Source organism: Blennius ocellaris (genome assembly GCF_963422515.1).
Source record: "Blennius ocellaris genome assembly, chromosome: 8".
NCBI lineage: Eukaryota > Metazoa > Chordata > Actinopteri > Blenniiformes > Blenniidae > Blennius > Blennius ocellaris.
The window spans coordinates 24,458,812-24,471,062 of record NC_137657.1 but is presented as its reverse complement, the minus strand read 5'-3'; the positions used below and the strand labels follow the sequence as shown (position 1 = coordinate 24,471,062).

Genomic DNA, 12,251 nt, shown 5'->3' with positions numbered 1-12,251 from the left:
GTGGCAGGCTTTCAGTGGTTAAATAACGCCCCACACGTGTTATGTAACACGCTCGGGACGAGGCGCGCTCAGTGCGCGTGTGTCGTCAGTCTGCGCTCCTCCAGCTCTCGTCCACACAGCAGAGCGGAGGCTGGCACCACCAGCACGGGAAGGACCCTTTGTGCTTCACCCACTGACTGGCATCCTTTTTTTTTTTTGGTTTGATCCGTGAGAGATCGCCGTCATCCATCCAGGCAGGTGTTGTATGTTCTGATCATGAAAACAGCAGGGGGGGTCGCGATCTGCCGTCAAAAGGATGAAATAGATCGAGGGGCTGAGGGGACAGGGTGGGCTGAGGATAAGGTTGTTTACAAGTTCAGAAACCAGGCTTCTTGGGGGAAGAAAATTTTTTTTCTTATAGATAACTGACTGTTCTCAGTGATGTACTTGTATCGGTTCAATCCTGCCTCGTCGGGTTTGAAGAGGGATGTTTATGCCACAACAACATGAATCCTGCGCCGGACTTAGAAGAGTCTGCGCGCGTGGAAGGGGAAACATGAAACAAAACAAACCCCAATGCTTGATGCGACACGCTAGAAAATATTCTGCAAACTGCTGAATTTAAACGCTGAGATGGGTTGCTGGTGTTTGCATAGGGATTGTTTCATATTTAATTTATGCTTGTCAATAAGAATGGCATTGGAGATGTCTTTGTGTGCTCTGTATGAACAAAGAAGGGCATGTAAACAAATGGGAATGCGTGTTCAGGGTCCTTTGGAACAGGCTCGATATGCCAGATTTTGGTTAAAAGGGGTTGACTTTTCTTTCCTGAATGTGTTCATTAGGATGTTGACAACTAAACGACAGATGTGGAATTAAAAGGTGATTAATGGGGATTATCATAACAGTTTTCCTGATGTCAGAATATTATCTTTTGTTTTTCAATGGCCTTTGAGCACGTTGAATACAACATATATAAGAAATAACAGTAATTCCATCACGCAGAGATGATTCAGCCCAACTAAGGCAGGAATCTACAACCTATTAATCAAGACAGTCATTTAATTCCTGTACCATAAATTTCACTAGAAACATATTTAACCTTTATCAGGTCAGTACTGCTTTCAAATCTATTATTATTATTATTATTATTATTATTATTATTATTATTATTATTTGCTTTATATTTCAAAACTGTGGTTTATTTTGAATTTATTAAGCAAATAATTATTTTTTAGAACCACTGACATTTTGTTACTAATTATAAAGATATTAAGCTACTTCATCTTGACTTAATGAGTTGTTTGGTAACTCCTCTCAGCATGGTTGGCTCTGGAATTTAATGAGTTGATTCATGCTTAGCTGATTAATGAAAAGTTTGGTTGGAAACTCAATAATTGCACTCACCTGCAATGAAGATGCAAGTTTTACTTGGCAAAAAACATACGTTTTAATTGAAGTGCCACATCCGTCACCTCAAAAGACCAACACAGGAGGTATTGTTGAAGATTTACATTTGAAACATGGAGCCTCTCAAAAGAGACCAAAGAGTTGCACATGGCTCCAGGGGTGCAGGTTACTGATTATTGATCTAAGCTTGAAGTGAAAAGCTGAGCAAATGACTACAGTTTTTTATTTTTTTGAATTATGGACACCTAAAGATGCTCACGGTCTCTAGAACTGATTACAGATCAGCTGTTTGTGGTACAATCAGCCATCGTCAGTACCAAAGTGATTGAATACGGCAAGCCAACAGAACTATTGTGCATGTCATGCTTTGTTAAGGATAAATGTAAATCCATTCATTTATCTTGTGTGTTTGCTTGAGACAAACTGTGATGAAAGTGGAAAGGCTGAGAGACCGTCTGATGAGATTAATGCCAAAATGGAAGAGTGTGTATGAGCAGCATTAGAAAGCACATACCCTGTGACGGATTAAAGGCATTTTTATTGACGCCCACTCCTTGTTGTTTTATAAGAAGGCCATCTGGATGAAGGGAACAGGAAGCGGAGGCTTAAAGACTAGTTTGCCACTGTCCTGATAACATTTTTTTTAATCTTCCTATCTGAGAGTCTACTTAGAAAAATGAGTTGGAGGTCCCTCTAAGTTAATATGTCTTCCTAATGATTATGGATTGTGTACCCAGGTTCATTGGTTCTTATTTACTTAAGAGCGCCACAAATCCTCAGTGTGCAACTTAAATAGGACTTAGCCTGTTTCTCAGCAGGTAGCCAGTCAACTTTGTCCACAGTCAATAGGATCAGATGCATGATCCTACTTTACTTTACTTTAAGGTTCACAACAGTATATGGTCAATGGCACTACTATTTCCAGCACTTCATAATGCTATTGTTGAAGATTTTCAAGGGTGTCATCTACTAAAAAATGTATTCTAATTGTCTGTAATCCCACATTTAGTCAAAATATTTGATTTGACAACATATTGGTGAAGTGATTGCCCAGAGAAAATGTCCCACTATACTGGAGCAAATCCTGATCATTTGAATTAACACTTTTATTGAGATCCATCCATCTATTTAGTGTTAACTTACTCCTCAGTGCTAACTTTATCTAATTTAGGGTCCCATACATTTAACATCAATAAGCCCCACCCAGACACAGGGAGAACATGGAAACATCCCATATAAAGATCTTACAGATGTGAATCATCCTGCTGTGATTCAAGAGTGCTAATCACCTGCGCACCAGGCAGTCGTAATGGAAATCCATGTGTCCTGCTAAAAAGAAACAAAATTACTAAAATAAATACTGTCATATTAGTATTTAACATTTTTAAGGAGATATTTAAGTCAGCCGCAAAACACAATTTATTTCATTAAATCCACAACTTTCAGATCTCACTCCATCATTCTGTACCTTCAGTATTTTTTTTCTTTGTCACCTTAAAACAAAAAAGATGTGTTGCTAAAGGAAGAAGATGTAAAAGCATTCACACAATACGGAAAGGTTATCGTCATGTGGTGTAAGTCGGTACTTGAATAACTGAATAACTCTGCTCGTGCTGGCTCAAGGACAGTGTTCATTCAGTCAGAGGAAAAACATCGTATGCCTGAATAGTGATGCTCCCACATCACCTCAGCACTCTCTCCACAAATTCACAGGGAAGGATGGAGTTTGAGATGAGCGGCAGAAGCCTACACACACTCTGTGCAGATTCACACATAATTGCTTCCATCGAACTTGAGTCCTTGGTGTGGCTCTTTTCTCTCTGGTTGCTAGGACTGTTGCTAGGGCACCGCTGCTGTTGCTCGGCTCTGCCTGGTGCCTCTAATCTGATTCTGCCATGCTGGAGTGCCAGCCTGTTGTGCATTGCTACAGTGTGTCGACACTGTGTGTGAAAATGAGACCAAAACTGCAGGGGAGGTGGTGCCGGCCACCCACGACACAGATCTATTTTTTGAGTGCGATCAAAAGAAAAGGAGGTGAGGTTTGATTCCCACGACTCTCCGGTCTATTTTGGCATCGTTCTTTTTAAGCCTTGGTGGATTTAAAAAGAGGATGCGACACAGGCCTGGGCTGCGCGTGAACAGATACTGGGTTATAGTAGTAGGTCAGTTTGAAGGATAACCAGGTTTCTTTAAGGTGTTTGGAGGAAGCTCAATGTAGGCCTGATATTCAGTTTACAGAGATTTTAAAAAGACGGATGTAGGGATGCAAGCCTTGTTCAGATTCACTGATGCGACAGAAGCACACAGGCCTTGGGGTCAATTATATCATTCATAATGGGAAAAAAAAAGAAAGACTCTTATGCAACCGGCCCCTTAGCAAGTGTGCCGAGAGGCAATCAACAGGCGAGAGGAAGTAAAGTGATTGTATGAAGTTTATTCAAGCATGAGAGAAGATCTGCATTATTTACCTCGAAAGCTTAAATAGAACATTGCTTCTTTTCTGTCTTGTTTGTACAAAGTAAGAATTTCACAGGCTGCAGTGGCTTTCTACTCTGGTTTTTTTTTTTTTTTTTTTTAAGGAGAGTGTAATCGTAATCCATTATGTTTTAATGTTTCCCCGATTGAAGCACTCAGAATCTTTTTGGCAGGCAGCCACCACAGAGAGTAGATAACCAAGTTAGCCTCATCTCCTGAATCACTGTGCTTCATATATGATTACAATAAGCTGGCATAACTTGGATAAAGAATCAAAACATTAAAGAAAAGAAATCTGTATAGCTTGAGATTATTTTATTAATTTCACTTAAATGTTCTTAATCTACTGTTGTGGAACCCGTGGTTCTCCAGACTCAGAGACATTTAAATTGGCCAGTTACAAAAGAAGGCCACCTGTTGTGTTTTTTTTAAAAGGTCCCATTTATCCTGGACATCATCGATTCTCCCCAGTGCCCTCTGCAAGGAGGCAAATATTTTTTAAACCAACCAACCAAATCGACTCAGACTGGTTCTATTATCAAGCAACCAAATGTTTCTAGTTCTGGTTCTAATATCCCATTCATGTATAAATTAAATTAAAAACACGTCGAGTTTAATAATCATCATTTTGGTCCAGAGTGAAATGTCAATTACTGGCTGAAGGTCTGTGTTGATGTTTACTGGAACTCATTTTGTTTTGGTGTTGTCATCACTCAGATGACCCATTTTATAGACTCTATGGATGTTGGGGGTTTCCAGATTATCTCCACTGAAAGCATAAAGCATGATCTAGGGTGCCCTCTAGTGGCTGAAATGCTGTTGATGGCAGCAATGTTGAAGACTGAATTCAGAAAAAAAAATCAAGCCTTTATTGGGGATCAATGATGAGAGTTTCAACTCAGAGTTGAGAGTTTTGTAGATTCAAGTAAATGCTAAAGCTCCATATCCAACAGAAGAGAGTTGCAGCTGTAGTGTAGTTCAAGGTCCTGAATATGACTGAGAAGACATATTTATTATTGCTCCATTTGCTAGTGTACTGACTGTAAACATGACAACAAATGCCCAGTAAGTCTTTTGCCTCTTTCAGTTGACTTGAAGTGGAGGCAAATACATTTGATTTGTTTGTGGATCTCACAAAATGTTGTGGTTTCAAAACAAACGAAGTTGGCATTTTTTTTTCGTGATTTGCGTGAGAAAAATCTCCACAATTGGATCAATTGCCTTAAAGACACAGTACATACATTGAAGTCCTTTTAGGATGCATTATAAAAAGATGTATATCTTCTACCTATTCATTGAACACTACCACATCTCAATGCTTTCACTTTTTGTGTCATACAGCAAATGACAACATAATCTCCATAGATTTTGGATGCGTCTTTAGAATTTTTCTGAAAACATCAATGGTTTCTCCATGATGCTTTTTATTGATCAACTTATTGACTGTTCCTTTTGCTCTATGAGAAGTTTTCTTTATATTATGTGGACTGCAATGAACCAAAAATATTTTGTTGAAATAATTCTAATACCTAGTTTTTTGCTGAATGCACCAATTAAGCTTTGGACAGTCTGTCCCTGTGTTTGTTCCTTGTTTGTTATTTCTTCCCAGCATATTTAATTTACATCATTAGGTACAGAATTCTGTGTGTGTTGGTCGTGATTTGCCCGGGGCTTCCTGTGCCATCTGCACTCAGGATGATGTGTGTGTTTGCATAATTTGCAGAAGGTGGGATTTCACGGTATAGCGCAGAGTTCACACAGAGGACTCTTTATGTCAGGGCTTTGAGTGCCACGTCCGAAAACTGCTTCATATGCAGCACACAGAAATATGACTCACCTTGTGTTTGGCCATTCCTCAGGGGAGAACGCTGTGTGAAGCACAATGGGACCGTTCCAAGAATACGAAGTGAGTCTTACCAATTCTTCAAAAACAGTTTGAAACGTTTTATTTTTTTATTTTTTTCAATCTTGACAGCTCTCGCTGTTACTTTTTTTTTTTTTACAGACATTATGAGTAAAAATGGAAGAAAACTGAATGTGATGTTTCAAACTTTGCAGGAAAAGAAATCACCAGAGAAGGGAAGCCCCCGCAGCCGCATCCCACGACTGGTCCTCCATCCTTTCCGGCCAAAGGACAAAGGATCACCTCTGTCCGATTCCCCGTTTTCAGAAGAGGAGGGCAAGGACTGTGACATGAGCTCCGACCACTCTAAGAGGACCATCAGCACAAACAGCTTTTGCTCTGGTAAGAAGTTCAGCTTCACTTTAAAAGCAGAAACTCCTGATGTTGAAGAGGACAATAATCAGAAAAGAATTCAGAAGAGCAATTTTGAGAAAGATTACTAGTAGATCACAGCCTTAAAAATTGTAGAATTTTGAGTATGTTATTGGTACCAGTGCTTCTAGTTTTCAGTCATGGAGTTAAAGATTGGGTTGTTTCCTCAAATTTGGTATTTGTGGCTTTTCCAAGGAAGAACAAGTTACAATTTTCCTGTAATGCCATGATTTATGTTTTGATCTGATTGGGTACTGCAAAAAACAAACAAAAAAAACAACTTTAAATCATCAGCTTTTTTAATAGAGTAATCATGAAATGTTGGTGCCAATCCCATTTGTGCTCTAGTGTTTGAGCACTCACTGGGTGATAACTGATCAAAATAATTTAATAAAAAAACTGCATCTTTAAAATGAACTAAAGTTATTTTGAAAGGTCTTTTGTGTTGAATTGAACCAATCTTCCCACATGGCAGACAAGAAGTCTACCAGTGAACCATAGGAAATGTCTCAGGGTTGCTTATAGAACAAAGAAATCCTTTGTAAAATCAGACAATCAGTAGAACAGAAGCGGTGAGACACCCTATAGTCAGAATTATATGTTTTTTCTCTATGGTGGTAGGCTATTCATATTATTTGGGCACCAATGGGCAACATAGAAAATCGGGCCCTATGGATATGACCAATACTATAAAGCCTTTAATTCAGTCAGTCCAGCCTGAACAGATGAGACATCAGTGTGTTGTTTTAAATGTTTTAACTAATTTCACCTTTATTCTATCAATTAGAGTAAACATTCCAGTGCAGAAATCTTCATGTTATCTGTCAGAAAACATCCGGAGCTGAACCTTGAGCTCCGATTAACTGCTTGTGTTCACTGCCTGCGCTGCGCGGTCCAGTCTTGGCTATTACTGTCTATGTGCCTGTCTACAATAGATGACACCGGCTGCCCCACTAGTCAGTCTGTGTCCCCCTCCAAAACCCCGTCAGGCTCAGAGCAGAGTGCCCACGGATCGCCGACACTCCCAGAGCGCAAGGCCAAAGTGAAGAGGGTGAGGGTGATGGCAGAGTGGAGCGGTGAAGGGCGGAGCACACCGAGGCACAAGAGGGAGCTTCGCTCGGCCATGAAAGCCAGAGGTAAAGGACACCACAGAGATAACGAGAAGAAAAGACTAACCTTCCAGTAGCAGTAACATTTCAAACCTTGAATTTGTTTATATGAGGATTAACATTTTGCATTGTTTTTATCTCTCGGTTGATGTTTTTGTCTGTGCAGATTTCAATAATAGGAAACATTGCATATATATACTTGTGCATGCAAGGTCCCCAAAGACCAACGTACAATTACAGTGTATTTCTTACATCTGCAGTTCACACATGAACAGACAAGCAGAGGCAGCTGCTTCTTTGCCTGAAAACAGAATCCTAAATGGAGTGAAAAATCATCTGTGTTTTGTTAACATAAATCAAAAACATTGCCAAGGATTTATCCCAAAATCCAATCTCTTTTAATCTTGATGAAGAGCAAACTGCCTGATTCATGAGTCAGAGTTAGGAAGAGAGCTGATTGGTGGAGGGGAAGGTTGGAGAGCTTATCCAATTAGACTGATTAGGAGGAGGCTACTATACAGACTGACTGTGCACAGACCTGCATTTGACTCACCAGGCGTTGGGGTAAAACTAAGTTTTCAGCCATTTGTCACTGGACACATCACTATGGTGTTGTTTGATGGGAAAAGATGCTACTCAGGTATGGTAAATATGGTTTTCAATCTTATTTGTAAAGCATTTAGAAACCTTTTTTTCCGACTGTTCAGCACTTAAAGCTGCAATCTACATCCTTTTTATGCTGTCTTGTAATGTGGATACATTTCAAAAAGAATCTGCAAACGCAATAGCAGCAATCAGGGAATCAGTAAAGGACAACAAAGCTTTATATGATGTAGTTTCCTTTGTTAGAATGAACAGTAGTCAGAGCTGGTAAAGAACCAAACAACTTCCAATTACAACTTAAAACTAAATCATATGAAACTACAAAGGCAGACGTGGCCTGGAAGTGGCTAAAACCTGATTCTTAAATGTATTAAATGGCCATAGACTATGTCGATACATTTTAGGTTGAAAATAATGTACAGCTAAAGAACTAATTGGTATTTCCAGGGTCTCTTATTCAAATAAATTAGAATTACGGTACATAAAGTACAATGCTACTTTTTATTTTAATTCAACACAAAAGTTATAGATGACCAAGTGCATTTGTTTACCAGATTTCCTTCCTTTTTCAACTTGCATTACCAATGGATGTGTTGACTATTTTTGTGTAGTCATTTATATAAAAAAAAAAAAAAAAAAAAACCCTATGCGCGTCGATTTCTAAGTACAATTGGCTTTGTCAAATTTGATCAAAGACTGTTGAAGAAGCACAACACTTTTAGTAGTTTTATGTGATTCTGTTAGCGAAGGTGAATACAGAAGCAGTGTTGTATTTGAGTTGCAATGTTGTTCTGCCATAAAAGCATGGGGCCTCTCGGAGGCGCATAAATAAAGTAGTAGTTGTTGAACGTGTTGTTCATTCTCTTTGTAGGTAGTGAGGCAGACTTCAGCTCTTCCAGCAGCTCTGCCAGCCTAAAAACCAGGGAGAGCCTCAACTCCAGCTCAGTTGGAAAGAAGCCCTCTTCACGCAGGTATGATGATCAATGAATGCCTTTTTGTTTAGTGTATATTACTTTCTGAGTCATTGACACATTTTATTGTTTGTTTTTTTTGTGATTAGTCGGGTCAGTCACATCCGACCGCTGCCAGTGTTCAAACCAGCCGGGAGCCCATCGGCTAATCGTGATGCAGAGCTCTACGCTCCCTACAGGACTCCTCCCAGATGCCTCCCAGCTGGCTCCTCGACCAACAGCAGCAGCTGCAACTCAAGCCCAACATCCAGGTACCGAACTTGAATATCGGTTATAGTCAAGATCAAGTACCACAAATCAAATGTGAAATAATATAATTGGTTGCTGTGACTTCATGCTCCACTATGATTTATGATGGATATAACTTCCTCTCTTTGAGCACATAGTGGATTTTGGAGACGAGCCCAAACCACGATCTAAATCTTGCAGTGGACCCGTGAGTGAGTGAGTGAGTGGGTGGCTGGATTAAGCTCGGGCTGTTTCAACAGTACCTCTGTCGCAGCTGTCCGAGATTATATCGGTCATGGTTTGGCTGGGGCTGAGATTATTTGGGATTTAATCAAGCAAATGTCTAAATATGGGACCCAGACAGTGACCCTCACTGACTGAAGCCACTTTGTAGCAGAACTGGAGTGAGTGCACCTTGAATTTAGAGGGCAGATGAGGTCATAAATTATTTAGACCAGCAGAACTCGATGGCTTGCGGCTTGAATGTGTTTGGGACCACCTTGATTTTCTGACTTTGTGCCTCAGGCTGCATATTGCATGAGAGGTTTACTTTGGCTTTATGTTTGTTGGCGGTTTCAGAGGGCTTGGCCTAGAAAATGCTCCCTCAGCATTATAACTGATAGTCAACCATTGACCTTTCAAGTTTTTATACCGCAACATTTCTGCTGCACTTATCTGATGTTTACTTCCATGAAGAACATTATGCTCTCTCTGCCTTTGTCACTTTAAGACATCCCGTGTCATGCTGTTCCTGCCTGGCTGGGCATCATGTGACATCGTTCTCCCTCACATGCTACCTTCTCCTGGGCTGTTTCTATTTCTGGCAGGGATGCACAGTGTTCACATCAAAGCTTTGAGTATCCCAGGTTGCTAGGATATAGTGCTCGGAGAGAGTGGGCTTACGTGCTGCTTTGCATATTCCCCAAAATCCACCTACGCATCCCGTACAGAACCAACAGGAATCCTTTTAAGTCTTCCTCAAGCCTGATAAACCACTAATCACAAGACATGCAGTGGACTTGTGTATGCAATTAGCTGTAGATTAGGCATTTTCTGGTAAGGTGATTGCTTTTTTTGCTATTTTTTCCCCTCAACTCTGCTTGTATGTAGATAAACCAGCATTTTAGGGGTTTGTAGTCTTTAGCCTGCATGCCCATAATCCTGTGTCAGACTGTAATTCTGGGCTTCGGAGAGCATCTGCTTTGACAGCACCCTCCCAGCCAGACTAATTACATTCTGCAGGGAGCAAATTTGTTTTTGTTGTCAAATTTCTTTTTTTCTTGTTTTTGGGTTGTTGTTTTGTTTGCTGTTATTTCAAATTGGTGTTGAGACTTGATGAACAATCGTCACAATCCTTGTTTCTCTCTCTCCAACAGAAGACCAAATCCCAGCCACTACCACTCCTGCAGAGACAACCACGGAATCATACCCCCAAACCCTGAACAGTACCTCACCCCTCTGCAGCAGAAGGAAGTTGCTATCAGGCACCTGAAGACCCAACTGTTGGAGTCTGAGAACAGAGTTCAAGACAGGTTAGCCACATAGAAGCTGCTCTGATAAAAAAAAGGGAAAAAAAGCTTATCTTTAATTGATTTAAAATCTTGAGAAAGTGGTCCCATCAAGGGAATATGTGACGCGCAGCCGTTGTGATGTAACGCCTACATGCAGCAGCCCTAACGTTAACGTCTTGCGAAGTGAAGACCCACTGGGAGAGTATTATGTAAGATGGAGGAAAAAATCCCTGAATACCATTGTTAGGAATACAAACTACATGAGATGGGTTCGCAACATTCTATAAGTTGGGTATTGACTACACGACTGGATTTTATTGACCTAACGTGTTCAGTCTAATTGAACTTGACAAAGTAAGTTGATTTGAGATGGAACGTCAAACAAGATCCTTTACTCAAAATGAATGCCTGACCTGAAACGTTTATCTGCTTATTTTTTGTGTTTAGAAAGTTGCAGTTTTGCTTTTCAGTGATGGAGTCTTTCTGTTCTTTATTAGAGAGACGGAGATTGAGGATCTTAAAGGTCAGCTTGGCAGAATGAGAGAGGACTGGATTGAAGAGGAATGTCACCGGGTGGAGGCGCAGCTTTCTCTCAAAGAAGCTCGCAAAGAAATCAAGCAGCTGCGTCAGGTGGTGGAAACCATGAAGAGCAGCCTGATGGAGAAGGACAAGGGGATACAGAAGTACTTCATTGACATCAACATCCAAAACAGGAAGTTGGAGTCCTTGCTACACAGCATGGAGCTTGCCCAGAGTGGGTCCAACCTCCAGGAGGAGACTGCCTTGGACTTCCTCTGCGACAGCTCTGACACCAGCAGGAAAAAGATGGTGGGGGAGGAAGATGGTGGGATGGAACTGGGAGACCAAGGAGCGGAGGCCATGGCAGACAGCGGGCTGTTGGTGAACGATGAGATGGCCAACAGAGCGGACATTTTAGAGCAGGTCTTCATGTCCACTGCTATAGATTTCAGTCAGGACTGTAACGGCAAGCTGAGGGCCGGGGCAGAATCGGGGCCTGAGACATCTGCACTGTCAGAAGATGAACCGTTAACCAAGAGTTCTGCTGCACCAACACAACTGCCGGATACACTTTCCAATACCATCACCATCCCCTCAAGCACAACCTCACAGCACTGCACAGAAGAGAAAGAAATCCAGACCGACGTCACTCCAATGTCTCCAGACCTGCAGGATCTCCTCCACCAGCTGCTCAAGTTCCACGGGGCCACGACGGGGGAAGTAGCTCTGTTGGCACCAGGCAAACTTCTGGGATCCCCCAACCAACCCACCCACGGTTCCACCACTTTCAATCAGCCAGACCAAACGCCTCCCCGACCCAGCGTGCCTCCGAACAGTCCCAACATCTCCACGAACTCTGACACATGTTGCTCAGAGCTTCCAGAAAGCCAACGGTTCATGGAGGAGCTGGACTTTGGCGTCCTTGAGGAGGAGCGGTGTCTTTCTCCAGGACTGGGTGTGGTCGGCAAGCGCTACTGGAGCAACAGCTTCCTGGTGGATCTCGTGGCGGTGGCAGCCCCGGTGTTGCCCACGGTGGCCTGGCTCTACTCGCGCCATGGCGTGGACGGCAGCACTCCGGTGTACAACATCGCCGCTCTGATCAGGGGCTGTTGCGTCATGGGGCTTCACTCTCTTCGTCACGCCACTCACAGGCCGGATGTGTAATGGCTTC

At 41.7% G+C, this 12,251-nt stretch overlaps 1 protein-coding gene across 1 annotated transcript; it reads left to right on the top strand.

The window, feature by feature from the left end:
- Window positions 1-5,746: 5,746 nt before the first annotated feature.
- sybu (syntabulin (syntaxin-interacting)) lies at window positions 5,747-12,244 on the top strand (the record flags this gene model as incomplete). The annotated part of the gene is made up of 7 exons (XM_080501183.1): window positions 5,747-5,770; window positions 5,923-6,109; window positions 7,075-7,275; window positions 8,723-8,822; window positions 8,912-9,073; window positions 10,427-10,582; window positions 11,059-12,244. The coding sequence occupies 7 exons, from the start codon at window positions 5,747-5,749 to the stop codon at window positions 12,242-12,244; spliced, it is 2,016 nt and encodes a 671-aa protein (XP_080357309.1).
- Between the last annotated feature and the right edge of the window lie 7 nt (window positions 12,245-12,251).